This window comes from Cydia fagiglandana, chromosome Z (assembly GCF_963556715.1).
Source record: "Cydia fagiglandana chromosome Z, ilCydFagi1.1, whole genome shotgun sequence".
NCBI lineage: Eukaryota > Metazoa > Arthropoda > Insecta > Lepidoptera > Tortricidae > Cydia > Cydia fagiglandana.
In genome coordinates, this window is record NC_085959.1 from 40428147 (window position 1) to 40445182 (window position 17036).

Below are 17036 nucleotides of genomic sequence, written 5' to 3' on the forward strand. Positions count from 1 at the left end.
TATACGGAATGAAACATATTGCATATGATAAGGCTCGACAATTTATATAAAACGGCGACGCGCCGACCATCAGACGCGCGCGCCGACGTTTGCACGTGCACGCCGACTAGATTTCGACGGGTTGACTTGGAATATCGCGTTCACTACAGTAAGTATTCAAAATAGCGCACTGCTACGGCGCGACAAATACAAATATTCAAAAATGGCGAGTCTTATCGTTACCTACGTAAAGGGATCCCTCAGTCATTAAGCTTATATATAAACAATCCGATTTCAAAATATCACTCGTTTGTGGAAAAAATCAGTTAAATATCAAAGTATATGGAGCGTGGTTATGTGTGCGAATTACATTTAGAGTTAAATTCTTTAGCACCTACCAATTGAATTATGTGCAGATATTATGTCACATACTTAAACGCCTGAACTATGTAAAAAAATATTATGAATTAATAAAAATTAGCAAATTTATTAGCGTTTCTAAACATCCCGAGAAGTGGCCTAATCACTTACGCGCAGAATTCAATTAGACCAAGCGATATCTCTAGTGGACTAGTGAGCTAACACACTTACTCGTACAATATTATATATGTAATTAATAAAAACACTCGGGAATATCTATACGCACAGACCTTGGTGTCAAATGAACATTTACTTAATATGATTTTGAGGCAGAGCGTAAAAAAACTTAAGCAAGAAAAAGAAATATACCGCAATTCGCTTAGCTGTTTAATGCGTGTACTATATAAAATTTCTTATTAACGATGTTTTTCCCAAAAATAATTAGACATTCGCACACACCACCACAAAACTACTAAATACTGATAAAAACAAAAAATAAGAAGGCTTCGCCTCCATGTAAGAAGACGAAATGACATGGCTGTGTAACAATAAGGTTGAGACCCAGTAATAATGGGGAGTGTTCGGAAATTGTGGTTATCGTCAACTGTGCCCACATTATTATTGTCGTCTCGTTAACTAATAATAATTACCCGCGCGTCGGCATTAGAAAATAGAATCTTATTCTCTTAATATTACAGTCGATTATGGAGCACCGCCCGCGCGGGTTAGTCACAAAACATAGGGAGCCGGCCGCGGCCGCATGATGGCCAGTACAATTGAAAATGTCTAAGATTAAAACTCATATAATATTACAGCCTAGGTAATTTCCAACAATTCCTTTACGATGCAGTCTTGCGTTATTCTAGCTATTCTGTTTCTTGAAACCATTCTGGACAAGGTGATGTTTGAACTGACTTGAATGTCTGACTTAGACGCCGTAACCATCTTTTAGACGACGTCGGCGTTTATACATAAAACATTTCACAAGGGACCTAAAACTTATTAAATATTGTGACTGGTAAATATACCGGTATCCCACAATGGTAAAATAAATCGCTTAGCTCAAAAAGGGAGTTTCAAAAAGGGTTTAAAAATTACTAACACAGACATACCTTTTAGGATACAGGTAAAACACCGGTCCCTAATATTCACAAACACACTTTAAAGTTGTAGTGACGTTAACGTCGACACTATTATATTTAATTGTATATATACAGGCGGCCGCGACGCTCCTTTGTCAACGTCATATCGCACCATGTAACGTCCATAACGCACTGCCTACCACTTTTTCTTGTGTTCGTCCATGCTCACGCCGCCGGGGCCCAAATAGACGATCATGAGCAGACCGCCGATCACAGATAGGGTCTGTGGACATAATATTTATAGCAATAAATGATATAAACACGTACAAAGTCACTCATACGAAATTCCAAATCGCTCTATTCACTTTAAAAATAAATTTGCTACGAAAAGTAATATCAGACATATCAATAAAATATAAATAAAACGAGACTTCATTGTAGTTCTACAGTGATAACAATATTATTTCTTTTGATAGCTTTGTGTGGTACCATATCGGCGTCCGAAACTACACTATATGACTTTCTAAGCACTAAAAAAGGTTGTTAAAGTGTTGTACCGTCTTACCTGGAAAAAGTCGTATTTAAGGAAGTCCCTGAGCGGCTTGTAGCTGGGCACTGCCCACCACGCGTTGTGGTATAGGTTGAGCACGGTGAGGACCAGCACGAGCATCAGCGCGGACAACTTGGTACGGTACCCGATTGTCACTAGGACCATAAGGATGCTCCCGAGGATGTCTTGGAAGATCTGAAATGGAAAAAAAAGTCTTAGTAGTAATTACTTAATTCAGCATAATAGTTGATGGCAGTAAACAGGATTAAATATATTGCAACAGTTGCAACACTACCGTCCCGTGGTAACAAACGTGTGTTACAATATATTGGCCTGTCACTATCTGTGATGATGATGTGTAATTTATAAAAAATGAAGTACAAAGGCGAAATTATCCCTTTAAAAGGGATCCCGTCCTAGTAACCTCCGGGTAAACGAGTGGAAAATAGGAAGACGTTTTGTTACGTTAGTACTTTTAAATTTGGAGCCTGCCTAGTGCTTGCAAACAGCTTGAGCTTTTTAAATCTCTTTTTGTGTATGCACACAACTTTTTATAAGTACTAGAGTAAAGCCGTCACATCCCTCATACACGTATTAGGTACATTTGTTTCACAATGATTTAAAATGTATGCGACAGGTAGAGGTAGAACTCTCATTTTATCTTCGTTTTTTTAGTTACGAGTATATTCATAAATTCTGGGTTTAATAAGTCAAACCACTTTGATACTTTAAATTATTGATGTAAAAAAATAGAACACAATTCATAACACTCGCAACCTTAGAATAAAAATAATACTCATTATTATTTCATGCAACGCAAGCCATGAATAAATTACCATTATCAAAAGTGGGACGAATTGGAAACTCGCACTGTTCAAAACAAATTTGCTGTAGTACTAAGTACGTCACGACAACATAAATGACGTCACTCGCCTATCGTCAGAATAATTACCTGTCAAATACGTGGGTCGATCAACTTAATGAGACTTAATATATGTACGTCGTTTCGAGATAATACGGAAAATACAGTTAAATCTTCGTGTTTCTATACCCAACTGACAAACATATTGTCAGATGCGACTGAAAAGTCTGAAAGTAAAATTACTAGTGGCTACGGGAGCTCCTAAGACTCCGACATCAAAAAAAACTAATTACTAAATAAAAAAAATGCATATAATAAATCCAGCAGCAAGTTGGGAAACGTTACCTGTAGAGGATATCAGCCGGATTTACAAAAACATGTTTCCCAAGCTAAAATGGAGTCATATCTTTGCCTTTACTGTAAACACTAGTGGATGAAGCTAGCAGCGGCTGCTTATTACCAATGAGGTTTACATCTCTTAGGACATATTCCGCCTCACCTGTACGAATGACACCTCGAACCGCAGCAGCGTGATGAACATGAACGCGAGCAGGATCCTCCCGGCGAGCTGGAGGTAAGTCTTCGGCTTGTTCTCTCCCAGGGACGGCACGCCGGCGAACAGGCTGCGGCCTTCGGCGCGGGCTTCTGCGACCACCAGCAACAGGGCGCCGATGAGGGCGAGGTTACGGAGCAGGAATTGCATGTCCCATAGTATGCTGTAGGCGAATGTCTGGAAGAAAGGTTTCAATGAGCTTAAATATACAATAGTTTTACATACATAAATGACAGTTTTATAGACCAATTCAAGTATTTAAAATATTTTGCGCCCGCAGTTCCAACTCGTATTGGGACTATAACACTAATATGGTCATAATGGGACCTCATACCTTAGGTATAGTGACGATAGCCACACTATAAAATATTGTAATGACGAGTGCGAAGTTTGAGAATACTAATTAGATTATAATTTAATTCGTAATTAATAACTACTTTCCCCAAGACACAACATTGGAAATACCACATTATTCAAACAGATTTTATCCAAATGGTCGCTGCTGCTCGACCATCCATTAAAAATAACATACCTGAAGAACTACAATGAAGAAGAGCACACCACAAGCGATGTCCACCTTCAGCCTCCCGAGCACCATCACGCATCCTCCGATCTGTCCCAGCAGATTTATAATCTGTCAACAAAAAATACAGCCGTTCAATTACACCTTATGATAATGCTTCCGCAAAACTATACTAAACCTAGGTATAGACATGTGCGCTGACTAAAAATTATCGACGGCGGCGTTTTGGGAAAAAAATCGGCGTCGGCGGCGCGTATTCGTCGTTCGTTTCTTTTGCTGAAAATCTGTGTAAAGTGCGTACGTACGTACGTATTGTGAGTGGTCTAAGTATGATTTCAATGATATGAAATGTTTTAATTCTTTCTCTGTTTAACCAGGCTACATTCTACAGTACATAAACAGTCGTATACAATCGAGGAAATATAATTTAGAACGATCTCTTGAACAACTTGTACGGCGAATCGGTACATACTCGTATTATATGTTTTTCGTAAACAATACACGTTAGTTATTGTTAGGCGATCATTTGAATAAATTTTACTCCAAAGTTAAGATATATCAGAATATAATGGCGTATTAAATCTAATCAACTTACAACAGAACGCCCGTATTTGATTGTTATTAAGGGTCACAGATTGAAAAGATAACCCTCACAAAGTCAGATTTCCAATAATAGACTGACTGCGCAGAATGGATTATTTAGCTATTTTTGGATTTGGAATGACTCACATCACGACAACAACAATAATATAATCGTAGGTATACGTCTCTACTCTCAATATTATTTGTATCAAAGCAAAAATAATATAATATGTAATATGGTCATATGTTACACTCTATTGGTAAATGATGCCGTTTTCAGATATTTGAACGGTATTTTTAAGCGACGTACAGTCAGCGAATAGCTAGTGACGGCCAATGTGGTCAAATATATTGGAACACATCATTATTTCTATGGTAACAAAGGTGTGTCACGTCGTCACGATAATTTTGACCACTTTGAGCGTTACTATCTATTCGTTGGTCTCGCTTCAAAATCGTGGTGAATTAATGTTTCTTATCAGTAAAATACTTAAGTATATGAACGTCACGGCTCAACTTGTATGGGATAATAAAAACAACAAATTAGAAAATACTATTTAGACTCGAATTCTGTGTAATTTTGGATTAAACGCGACGCAAGACTTATATTATTCAAATTGAAGCTTATATGGAGCTTATAGGGATATGTAAGCATTTACTGCTAAGTTTGTGCAAAATTAACGTGGCCAGAGTCTAACATTCATCTAACTGAACATTGGGAGACAACAGCTTTGCAATGACTGCGAATTGTCAGTTAAAATCGTATACTACGATATTCAGGATCAGGAGCCTAGCCAAGATGCCAATCGTTTGCGCCATAGCGAACCAGACGCTAATGTCTGTCGCATTTGTATGAAAGAGTGATAGAGAGACATCACCGTTTCATTCGCTACGGCGCAAACGGTTAGCATCTTGGCCAGGCCCTCTGGAAAGCTGACTCACCACAAACATGGTGGCGAGGAACTTGCCGCAGCCCCACGACATGTCCATGTAGTCCCGCTGCTCCGACCACTGGAACCACATGCGGAGCCCGTCCTCGAGGAACGTGCTGATGAGGCACAGCCTGGCCACCGTGGGCAGGACATTTTTGCCTTTGCGTATCACCTGGTAAAAAAAGAAATAACAATATATCGTATCTTATCTTTAGATATTTATTAAATAATAATACATAGTAAACAATATCTACCCTCAACTGGCGTAAGGAGGATGAAAACACTACATGATCAAATAATGCAGGTTAAAGTCGTTCAGTGACTGATCCAGGTGGTTTTGTATTTGGTTGGTTTACCAATAAATGTTATACTTACTACCCGAAAATTTACAAACTGTTTGTTTGCTTTTATTTAAATACCTAAAGATATAGACTATAGTGGTCTTGCCGTTATTTTAGGAATCGAGTTTAATAGCAACTAGCTATGATGATTGGTAAAAACTACCCTAAAGTATGTCTATTCTCGTGGCCCAAACTATCTCTTTATGCCAAATTTTGTCCAAATCAGTTTAGTGGTTTAAGCGTGAAGAGGTAACTGACAGACACACTGTCACATTTATAATATTAGGGTGTATATCTCAGTCAAATAGGAGTAGAATCACCAACAACGGTGCTTAAAATATGTACATTAATTTACAAACCCAGACAAGCCTCAATCGAAATTCATAAACCTCGAAATACAGTCTTATACAGTCTTGCACCACGTAAAAATGCAATCAAAAAAGAAATAAACGGTACATTACAGCATGTGTCAACATAGTATTGTGTAGGTACCAAATAATGACCTTGACTGGCCATTAGGAAACCCGAGGCAACAATCATGACAATTAACAAACGACATAAGAAATTACACGTTAAAATGCCAATTAAGTAATATCGATAAAAAATACTGTCACATAAGCATGATGCACGATAATATCTTATCATCTGAATGTCGAGGTAATAAAATAAATATACATTTAAATGTGTAACTATCAGTTTTATATCATAATCAAGGTTATATGATAAAGCGTGGTGACTGTTGACCCAATCATTGACTAGTGCCAAATACGCAATTTCTAATAGTCTAGACTAGATTTGAGGCAAATTCATGTGAATCATTCCCATCTGTTCCCGACATAGGTATGTATAGCGGCAATCACGCGGGTCCGGGACAAATGGGAATACACCTCAAAAAGACGCCAAAGTGCCTACAAGGCAAGCATGAATGGTCTATTATACATGAATAATCAAAAAGAGTTTGAGAATATACACGTGACCAGCCCCGTGAGGGATGCGTTCATAAAGTTAACTTTTAGGTAAATACTAACCACACGAAACATATGCTATTAAATACTGTTTCTGTATTAAATACCCCGTAAGGAAACTATTGTCAAATACTAATGTTTTGTTTTTTATGTGAATTTCATAATTTAAATATTATGTAATCTTAATACCATTCCAATTAGCTGACCAAGGGCGGGTTTAAATTCAGCAAGCTGTACCCGCACCTTTTTCATTACTTACACAATTTGTTGCACAATGTTTAGATTAATACTTACCTACTTACTCCTTATACCTAAGATGGACTAGTTACCTACCTAACCCTTATACACTATACCTAAGAACTTATGTAAAAAGTAATGAAATACTGTACATTTGTATTTGTATTTTGTATTTGTATTATTGAATCAGTAGCTACATAATATACGGTCGTCTCTTCACTTTCAATCAGTAGCAAAAAACAGCGTTTTAAAAAAAAATACCTAGAGGTTACAGTTTTTTTGTATCGGTCGCGGCGTTAGCAAAAAATACGCTGATAAAGCGTGAACCAGCACCGAATGGGTTAATTCCTACTACTATAAGTGCGTACTTTTATCAATCACCATCAATACACGCTGACGAAGTTGCGAACAACATCTAGTTACGAAATAAATACAAAACTGCTTTCTTAAAAACTGCATTGTTGTTATTTTGGAGGGAAAAGGGTGCCAAGTAATGAGACACGGCCGTTTATCGTATAGCTATATTCCCACTGACAAGGCTGTTGCCGGGTGCAACCGGCTGGCGTGAAAATCTCATCTACCCGATATCTTAAACCTAACATCCCTCCACCAATAGTTTTTACAACCAAAAGAACTTAAATTAGAAAAATTGTCTATAATCCACCAGGTTCCGTGCGCGTTTGGTCTTTCCTGCGGCCACGTTTTGTCCCGCGGATTCATCAAGCGCCGTCTCCGATGCCGGTAGTGGCGGCGTTGGGACCTTGACAGAATCGCTTATACAAGGTTCCTGTTGTTCTGGACAATCGGTCCATTCCTCTAACTCTGTCGTGGTCGATGACGCTGATGGTGTCGCAGCTGGAGCGGGCAGGTTACCGAGCGCCATTGGGGCCGCCACATCTGATGGTACCGCTGTCACTTGAGGAGTATGTGATGGAGCAGCGTCTATAACTATAGCTGGCATGTTATCGGGGACGAAGTGTTTTTGCCCCGGGCGGGCAACATCTTGGTTTTCCGGTTCAGATTGCCCTATGGCATCTTCCTTCCCCATATACTTGTACATTTGATTTTTATGTCTTTTTATTAAGCGGTCCGATTGTTCACATTGAACTAAATACGTCGATCTCCCTAATTGTTTCTTCACCAACGCTTTAGACCAAAACGCTCTTTGTCCCTGGTACACTTTCACTATAACAACGTCATTCGGCTTAAAATTAATGTTCCTACTGCCACGGTACTGCTGCATCTGAGAACACTGATTTTTCCGAACGGTTTCATACAATGCTGCATCGGATGAAACCCGCGGTACTGGATTCATTAAGTCCAATCTACATCGTAGGTTCCTACCGAACAGAACCTCCGCCGGTGATCGGTTAGTGGATGAATGTTTGGAATTTCGATACTGAAACAAAAATTCGTGTATTTTCATTTTTAACTCCTTTTTTTGAACACCGCTCAGAAGAATGGCTTTCAAAGCTTTTTTAAAAATCTTCACATAACTTTCCGCCTGACCGTTACTTGCCGGGTTGTATGGAGGAATTGTGACATGAGAAATACCATTCGTATTACAAAACGCTGCGAATTCTGTTGACGTGAACGATGTGCCGTTATCTGTACAAATTGTGTTTATTAACCCGAACCTAGACATCAATTCACATAAACAATTTATGACAACTCCCGAACCGAACCCGTTGCTAACATCGAAAACCTCAACCCATTTTGAATAAGCATCGACAGCTATCAAAAACATATTATTATTAATAGGGCCTGCAAAATCGAGGTGTACTCTATAAAAAAAATCAGGTGGAAACTCCCAGGGCGTAAGCGGGGCGCGGCTGGGTGCGGGGCGTAGCTGGGTGCATACTGCGCACGCGGCGGCCGCGCGTTCTATGCACGCGCTCTGCCCGGGCCACCAGAACCGATCACGCGCTGCTGCCTTCATTTTAGCGACACCTAAATGGCCTCGATGCAATTCCGTTATAACTTGGCTTCTTAGGGATTGTGGAACTATTAATCTAGCACCCCTCATTACACAACCGTTTTCCACTGAGAGTTCGATCCTACAGTCAAAATATGGTTTAATCGCTTTATCTGTTATTTTATTTGGCCATCCGTTTAAAACATAACCTACTACTCGTGATAAAACCGAGTCTGTTTCTGTAGCGCGGCGTACGTCACAAACGGAAGCGGGCGGCGATCCGGTTCCTGCTACGAAATGAATATAGGATGCGCGATCAGTTTCGGCCGCCGCTGGCGCGACCGCCTCGCCGCTTCGCTCAGATTGCAATGATGACGTCACCGCCATGGAGCGACTAAGAAAATCTGCCGTGTTGTGCGCACTGCTAACGTACTCGATAGTGTAATTATATGCGGCCAAAAATAGGGCATACCGCTGAAGTCTATTTGCGGTCACTTCCGGTATCCCTTTTTCGGGATTAAAAATTGATAAAAGGGGCTTATGGTCCGTTCGTAAAATAAATGGTGTTGCTCTGCCATACAAGTACTGGTGGTATTTCGTGATACCGAAAACGATTGCCGTTGCCTCTTTTTCAATTTGACTATAACGTTTTTCCGCGGCATTTAAACTTCTAGACATGAAGGATATGGGTTGCTCAACTCCATCATCCCCCACTTGCGATAAGATGGACCCAAGACCAAAGGGTGACGCATCCACTGTCAAAATTATTCGTGCCTCCGGGTTAAAATGCGCAAGCGTGTTATCAGCTGCCAGTGCATTTTTTATAGCAACAAACGCGTCCTCCTGCTCCTGATGCCACTGCCATTTAACATTTTTTTGTAGCAGTTCATGTAACGGATGTAAGATAGTAGATGCGTTTTTTATGAATCCCCTATAGTAGTTCACCAACCCTAAAAATGATTTCAATTCAGTAACATTTCTTGGTTGTTTCGCATTTAAGATTGCTTTTACTTTTTCAGGTGACTTATGTAATCCGTGCCTGTCGATTATATAACCTAAGTAAGATACGGAATCTTGAAAGAAACTACATTTTTCCTTTTTAAGAACTAATCCCGCGTTCTCAAGTCGCTTAAATACTTCCCGTAGTCTAGCAATGTGCTCATCCTTAGTTTTTCCCGTAATCAGAATATCGTCCAGAAATTGGAGTACACCATCTATTCCCGATAGAATTTTCTCTAAGGTGCGCTGAAAAATAGACGGAGCACTGGCTAATCCAAAAATTAATCGCTTATACATGTATAAGCCTTTGTGTGTATTGATGCAGGTCAGAGGTTGTGAGTCGGGGTGCAATTTAATCTGGTTATACGCTCCCGATAAATCTAACTTTGTGAATTGCAGTCCGCCGTGAAGTTTCGAAAATAACTCGTCAATACGTGGCAAGGGATATTTTTCTATAATCAGCTGTTTGTTAAGAGTAGCAGAGTAATCCGCACACAACCGAATGCTACCGTCCTGTTTTAACACGGGGACAATGGGGCTCGCGAAATCTGAAGAGGTGGCGGGTTCAATTATACCCAACTCCAATAAGCGATTTAATTCTAGCTCGAGTTTTGGTCGAATTGCAAACGGCACCGATCTAGCCTTTTTAAAAACCGGAATCGCATCCGGTTTTAAATGTAATTTTACTTCCACGTCTTTGCAGCAACCTAATTTTTCGGAAAATAAATGCGAATAATTTGTCAAAATTTTATCACACTCATCCCAGTTACACGCATTTACCCTCGAAGTTACCTCTAAGTGGAACTTTGAGATGAAGTCCCTCCCTAGCAACGGAGGTCCGCCATCTGTTACTACATGGACTTCTAAAAACTCGGTTTGATTATTGTAAACAAAAGGCAGCGTTATCACTCCAGCCAACCCGATAATACCGTCATTATAACTACGAAGTATTTTATGACTTTTACGTAAAGGATGATTCGAAAAATGTTTAAAATACACGGATTCATTAACTGCTGTCACTGCAGACCCAGTGTCTAATTCAAATGTTAACTGAACATTATCCACCGTTACCGACACCAACATTGGTTCTCCTCGATTAGTACGAATGTTATAAATTAAATGCTCACCCTCATCGGCTTCATCCGTGCAACATTGTAGGAAATGGTGATTAGATGGGACATTCTTCGCGTTACAAACGCGCATTAAATGCCCTTTAACACCGCACAACTTGCACGACGCATTCCTAAATCTACACTTCTTGCCCTCATGGTTAAAGTATCCGCACACTGAACACTGTACAGAACCCTTTTGATCCCGCGAGGTGCTCGCCTGCGGAACCCCGTTCTGCCGAGTCGCGTTGGCTTGCTGCTGCGGGCCGGCCGCCCGCGCTGTCACCTTGTGCACGTCCGCTGTGTCGCGCACCTTCGCCTGCTGCGCACCTTCTCTCGCGCAGCGGATGCTCTCCGCTAACTGCAGTGCCTTCGCTAGTGTGAAGTCTTCCAGAGGTTCTCTGAATAGCCGGTCCCGCTCCGGGCCTCCAGTCATGCCCAGCACGAACCGATCTCGCAGCGTGTCTTCTAAACTCGCCGCCACGAAATTGCAATGCAATGATAAACCACGAACTCGCGCCGCCCAATCCGCTAACGACTCGCCCGATGATTGCACGGCACTATAAAATTTGAAACGTTCCGCGAACCCGCACTTTCCAGTTTTAAAATGGCCGTCGAGAAGTCCCGTTAACTTTACTAACTCGAGCGATCCCACCTCGGCAGGGAGCGCGAGATTTTTTACGAGTCGGTACGTCGGCTCTGATAAGCTACTTAATAAAATAGCCCGACGTTTTGCGCCCGATTTGTCCGTGTCCTCACTAATGTCATTTGCTATAAACCATTGTTCAAGGCGGCCCTTATATAATAACCACTCCTGTTCTTCGTGATTGAACACACTCAAAAATCCAACTGACATTTTAGCCATGATTACACCGAATAAAACCAACACACGCGTAAAGTCCGTTAAGTCGTCGCCACTGTTATTTTGGAGGGAAAAGGGTGCCAAGTAATGAGACACGGCCGTTTATCGTATAGCTATATTCCCACTGACAAGGCTGTTGCCGGGTGCAACCGGCTGGCGTGAAAATCTCATCTACCCGATATCTTAAACCTAACAATTGTAATGGTCTTAAAAACGTATGATAAGGTCAATACAGGTGTGGCATACGGGAAAATGGCTGGCCGTCACATTGGGGCCTGTTTACACATTGATTAGTGTTCATACATTTACCACTAACTAAACGCGAGTATCAAATGGACTTACCCGTTAATACCCGTATTGAACTTACTGATTTGTGAATCATATTCATAAGAAAAAGTTTAAGATTTCTGATAAGGTCGAAAATATGTACAGTCAGCAGCAGATATACCTGAGCGGGCAAGGTGTCCAAGAAAAAATATACACTTCAATCGTCACAAAAATAAGGACATCTAAGATGTCATTTTCACGTAGGCTTTCAGTTCGTCACAAATACCTTAACTTCTGAGTTTTTCTTTAACACATACACCCTTATTTAATCACAATGACAATAACGGTTAAAAAGTCAGTGGTAACTAAGCAATCAAATTCAAGCTGCTGTCATTAATACCTACACGCACTGCCAATCACGTACGTCAGCAGCCAGGGTGCCACCAGTTGCTAAGCAGTTGTTATTTCAATGGTAACTAAGCATCAACATTTTATCTGTTTAACTTTAAAATAAATACTGTAGCACTACGAATTGACACCTCCTTTCTTAAAGAAGTATTTTATCGTTAAGTGTCAAACTTATACAATAAATAAGTAGGTTCTACTAGAATGATCGGTTTTTTTTATTTTAACTGTCATATGCGGCTGTTCTTCCAAACCGTTGATCATATTATATACCTATGTTAATATATTTATTTAGCCCACTTATTGTAGTAAAATATACTATACAGGGTGGCCCATTTAGATCGGCCAGTATGGGAAAATCTGATACTATAAGATATACACCGATCTCTTCTTAGGAATCATGTCATCGATTTTAGTAACACGAAAAACTGCATTCATACATTAAAAAAAATGTGTACTCAGCTCGGGAATCGAACCCCGAACGTTTTGAAAAATAAAACTAAGACTATTTCTATTTAGATATCGATTGTGTAGGTCTTAAGCAATAAATGTTACTATGAAACATGATGTCTGAAATTAATAAAATGCATTGTTTTCATATCCTTTAATTTAATTTAGTCAGTTTTCGAAGAGACCAGCATTTTTAGGGTTCCGTACCCAAAGGGTAAAACGGGACCCTATTACTAAGACTCTGCTGTCCGTCCGTCTGTCCATCCATCCGTCTGTCCGTCCGTCTGTCACCAGGCTGTATCTCAGGAACCGTGATAGCTAGACAGTTGAAATTTTCACAAATGATGTATTTCTGTTGCCGCTATTATAAGTAACAAGAAATACTAAAAACAGAATAAAATAAAGATTTAAGTAAGGGGCTCCCATACAACAAACGTGATTTTTGAGTAGTAAATATCAAATGGCATTCCGCACAGGAGTAATCTAAGTAACGCCCACTGCGGGTTCAAACCTACAACGTCCTGATAGAAAGTCGTACATACGCTACATGTGACATTATCTTCAAAATTATATAAACTAATTAACATAAAAACAGAAGACACAAATTAATAATAGAAATGAAACCCAAAAAAAAAACAAAAAGCTGTAATATCTCTCTCTAGGTGCGTACGACTGAGATTTGAACCCGCGGTCTCTGCTTTGAAAAGCAAACGCCTGTTACTGAGACCACGACGTGCCTTGACAATTGGCTCTAAATTCGGCTTCAGTTAGCTTTTGCTATGTGTCATTCGTCTTGACGATTATGTTAAAAGAAATAGTTTGCAGTAAGTTGACCGAGAGGCTCCTGTCAAATGGTTGAAGGGCAAAACGTGAGATAGATGTATGTGATGACAAGACTGTACTGCTTTCGATGATTGTCAAAACGCTTTACCTGAAATTAGCATGCCTATCTTTTATTCAATATTCGACCATACTTGTATGCTTTAAAGTCTATTTTTCCATATTGTTCAGATATATTTGACACGTTGACCGCTTAGATACTATTGGTTTTTTGACAGCTAAGGTATCAATGACTTGTTGTAAGTGTAGAAATTAATGAATAGCGACTGTTAACATATTTGTGACACGTTGAGCGCTCACAAGTAAATACTACCATGACAGTCAACAACTTTTTGACAGTTTAAACGTTTACCTCTCTTTGAGCACCTGGAGTGTATAGCGACTTCTGCTGCTGACTGTACATATGTGCCATTTACTATACAATCGGTTTATAATCCTTGACCTTCGCCTTGGCCGAGTCAATTACGGCCGAGTTCATAAACATGTATACATTTTTTCACCTTATTGCAATGGGTTGAAGGTGAAGAATGTATTCATTTTTATGAACTCTACTGTACTTAGATATCCATTTGTGATTCAATTTGGCGGTTATGTCACATATCCTGTCTTAGGGTCTATGCACACCGCGTTTTTAGGGTTCCGTACCCAAAGGGTAAAACGACCCTATTACTAAGACTTCGCTGTCCGTCCGTCCGTTTGTCACCAGGCTGTATCTCACGAACCGTGATAGCTAGACAGTTGAAATTTTCACAGATGATGTATTTCTGTTGCCGCTATAACAACAAATACTAAAAAGAGAATAAAATAAAGATTTAAGTGGGGCTCCCATACAGCAAACGTGATTTTTGACCAAAGTTAAGCAACGTCGGGCGTGGTCAGTACTTGGATGGGTGACCGTTTTTTTTTTTAATTTTTTTTTTGCTTTATGGTACGGAACCCTTCGTGCGCGAGTCCGACTCGCACTTGCCCGGTTTTTTTCATTCCACGGAGCAGAACCCCTAGTGTAAATATCATTGACGTGCGTTCGTATTCTAAGGTTGACTGGTAGAGAATGCCTCATGGAATTACGTTCACTTTTTGTACATTCAGTTTTATTTTTGCCACTACAAACATATAAGTTACTAGAGTGATCGGAAAGAGAAGACGTGTCATACATTCCATGACTCTTCTCTTTCTGCACAAATCTATTGTCACAGTGGCTAAAGTACAAAATCGTACTGAAATAAAATTCCTTGACCGTACATATATTGGCAACTATACCCTTTTCCATTTGCTTAACAGATGCTTTCTTATTTTGTTGATGTATAATGAAAACAATGCCATTATAATACTTGCTTGTTATGGTTTTCATCTATAAACATAGGAAATGTGTACACAAGTTGTTATTATACAGTATTTGTAGTTAGGTACCAAGTATAGTTACTGTCCACTGTTATGTCAGACGTGGCTCACTCCGCGATTTCGTTGCTTTGCTACAGGTAGCTAAAACTGCATCCGTTCAACCCCAATTTTGGGGTTTGCCATAAGCCGCGCGTGGCGCTGTCACCACCTAGCGGCCATATCTGTGCTGATCGTGAGAGACGCGTTTTGTTAGAGAGTCAGTCTTCTGTACCTAGTACTATTATTTATTCTGTGGTTATGTGTAGCTATTTGCCAACAATATTTGCATAAAGAGAAAGTTGCCTGTGTGGTACTAACCCAATTATATCCCAATTTTCACTGAATATGTACCACTATAACTTAAATGTATGTATGTTGTATTTTCTGTAAGGAACATATTGACATAGGTTACATTCTTAACTGATTTTGAAAGTCTCAAGTTTAATAAGAAAAAAATTCAAAATACTCTTTCAATAATGTTGTTTTTAATACAAGCTTTTTTTGCTGACTATTCTTTTCACAGGCAACTATAATATAATAATACTATCGAGACAATTCTAATGAGCCCAAACACAATTAAATTGCATTACCTGCATCCATCATCAGATCAACTTGATGGTATCATAATATTTCATTGTCACCCAACTTACATTTGTACCTACGTGAAGTTAAATAACTTGAATGTTATAATAAATAATAATGTATTTGTGAAGACAAATTAATTCTTACCACCTATGTCTTATGAGAAATAAAGACTCTTTAAACCTAAGTTTCAGCTCAGTCCAATATTGGGAAGTGGATTTATTTAGCTTGCAAGATTTGACCCATACATACATTGCAAGTTAAATAAAAGCTTGTTAAAAATACCAAGTATGCTTAGAACTTGTTTTATTTGGCCAAACATTTCGCATGCTAAGCCAAGGAAAAGGCTTCACTAGTGCAGTGTGAGCTTGACAGATGGAATAACTTAACTGATCCTTAGACCTTTTTGGTTTTTTTAGTAGTTTTTGCCTGTCTCACTCTCATGAAAGAGAATGTGATAGGAATTAACTTAAGTCTCACTGATCTACAGGAAGTGGCCGACTGCTATGTTTAGTGTAAGTAAAGCAATAAATGTTAGGGGACAGTTATTGGTAGTCTGGAAATGGCATAGTGATGAAACCTAAATGTCAAACTACCTACATTACGCATTTACGTAACAGTGAAAGTTATCAATGTTGCATCCTGAACGAGTTTACAGAGAAATCGCGCGAAAGGACTAACTTTTTAAAGAACTTTTTTTTTAGTATAAATAATACAATGTCATTTGTCTGTGGGCTTAACTTTATAAACCATAGTACTTTGGCTAAGCTGCAAAGTGACATTAATTATATATAACATTGTGATTTATCAGTTTATACGTGAATCCAATAAGATGATAAGTAGGTTAAAAGGGGCAACATCTGTAAGTCCGAATGTAATGTCGACACAGAACGCTATGCAATTCGCTGATATCTTGGCACACGCAGCAAAACGTGCCGGAACTATTTTTATTATTTACATTCATAAATCCGTGCAACAGGGTGCGAGCCAACAAGAAAAAGTTCGGTGACGTGACAGAACCAATCCAAAGTACGAACCGACTTAGAGCTGATTGTTATAATGAAACAGCCCGAAAAAAAGCTGGTCCTCACCTGATCTGCAACATCTTCCGCAGTAGAAACGTATTCATTTGGAATTTGCATTTTCCTCGGCGTATTCACAACCACAATGTCCACATTCACTGAAAAATAAATTCACTTCACTGACTTCTTACTGTCGCTGTCGCTGCGAGTGACGTGTGGATAGTTGGAAGACCTTTCCT

At 39.5% G+C, this 17036-nt stretch overlaps 1 protein-coding gene and 1 long non-coding RNA gene across 2 annotated transcripts in view; one reads left to right on the plus strand and one right to left on the minus strand.

Moving 5' to 3' along the window:
- Window positions 1-17036, plus strand: part of LOC134678443 (uncharacterized) — an 87592-nt gene that overhangs the window by 33529 nt on the left and 37027 nt on the right. The gene's annotated exons all lie outside the window — the stretch shown is intronic.
- LOC134678419 (surfeit locus protein 4 homolog) lies at window positions 926-17025 on the minus strand. Its single transcript, XM_063536993.1, has 6 exons — window positions 16867-17025; window positions 5434-5595; window positions 3919-4020; window positions 3333-3563; window positions 1987-2166; window positions 926-1704 (listed from the first exon to the last, which is right to left on the minus strand). Exons 1-6 carry the CDS (start codon window positions 16915-16917, stop codon window positions 1618-1620), a joined length of 813 nt encoding a protein of 270 aa, XP_063393063.1. The 5' UTR covers window positions 16918-17025; the 3' UTR covers window positions 926-1617.

Bases quoted from the DNA above. Each gene is read 5' to 3' on its own strand.
- LOC134678419 (XM_063536993.1), bottom strand. From the start codon at position 16,917: ATGCAAATTCCAAATGAATACGTTTCTACTGCGGAAGATGTTGCAGAT. The intron at 5,596-16,866 runs GTGAGGACCAGC...TTTTTTTACCAG, and splicing joins CGGAAGATGTTGCAGATCAG to GTGATACGCAAAGGCAAAAA. The intron at 3,564-3,918 runs GTATGTTATTTT...CCTTTCTTCCAG, and splicing joins TCTTCATTGTAGTTCTTCAG to ACATTCGCCTACAGCATACT.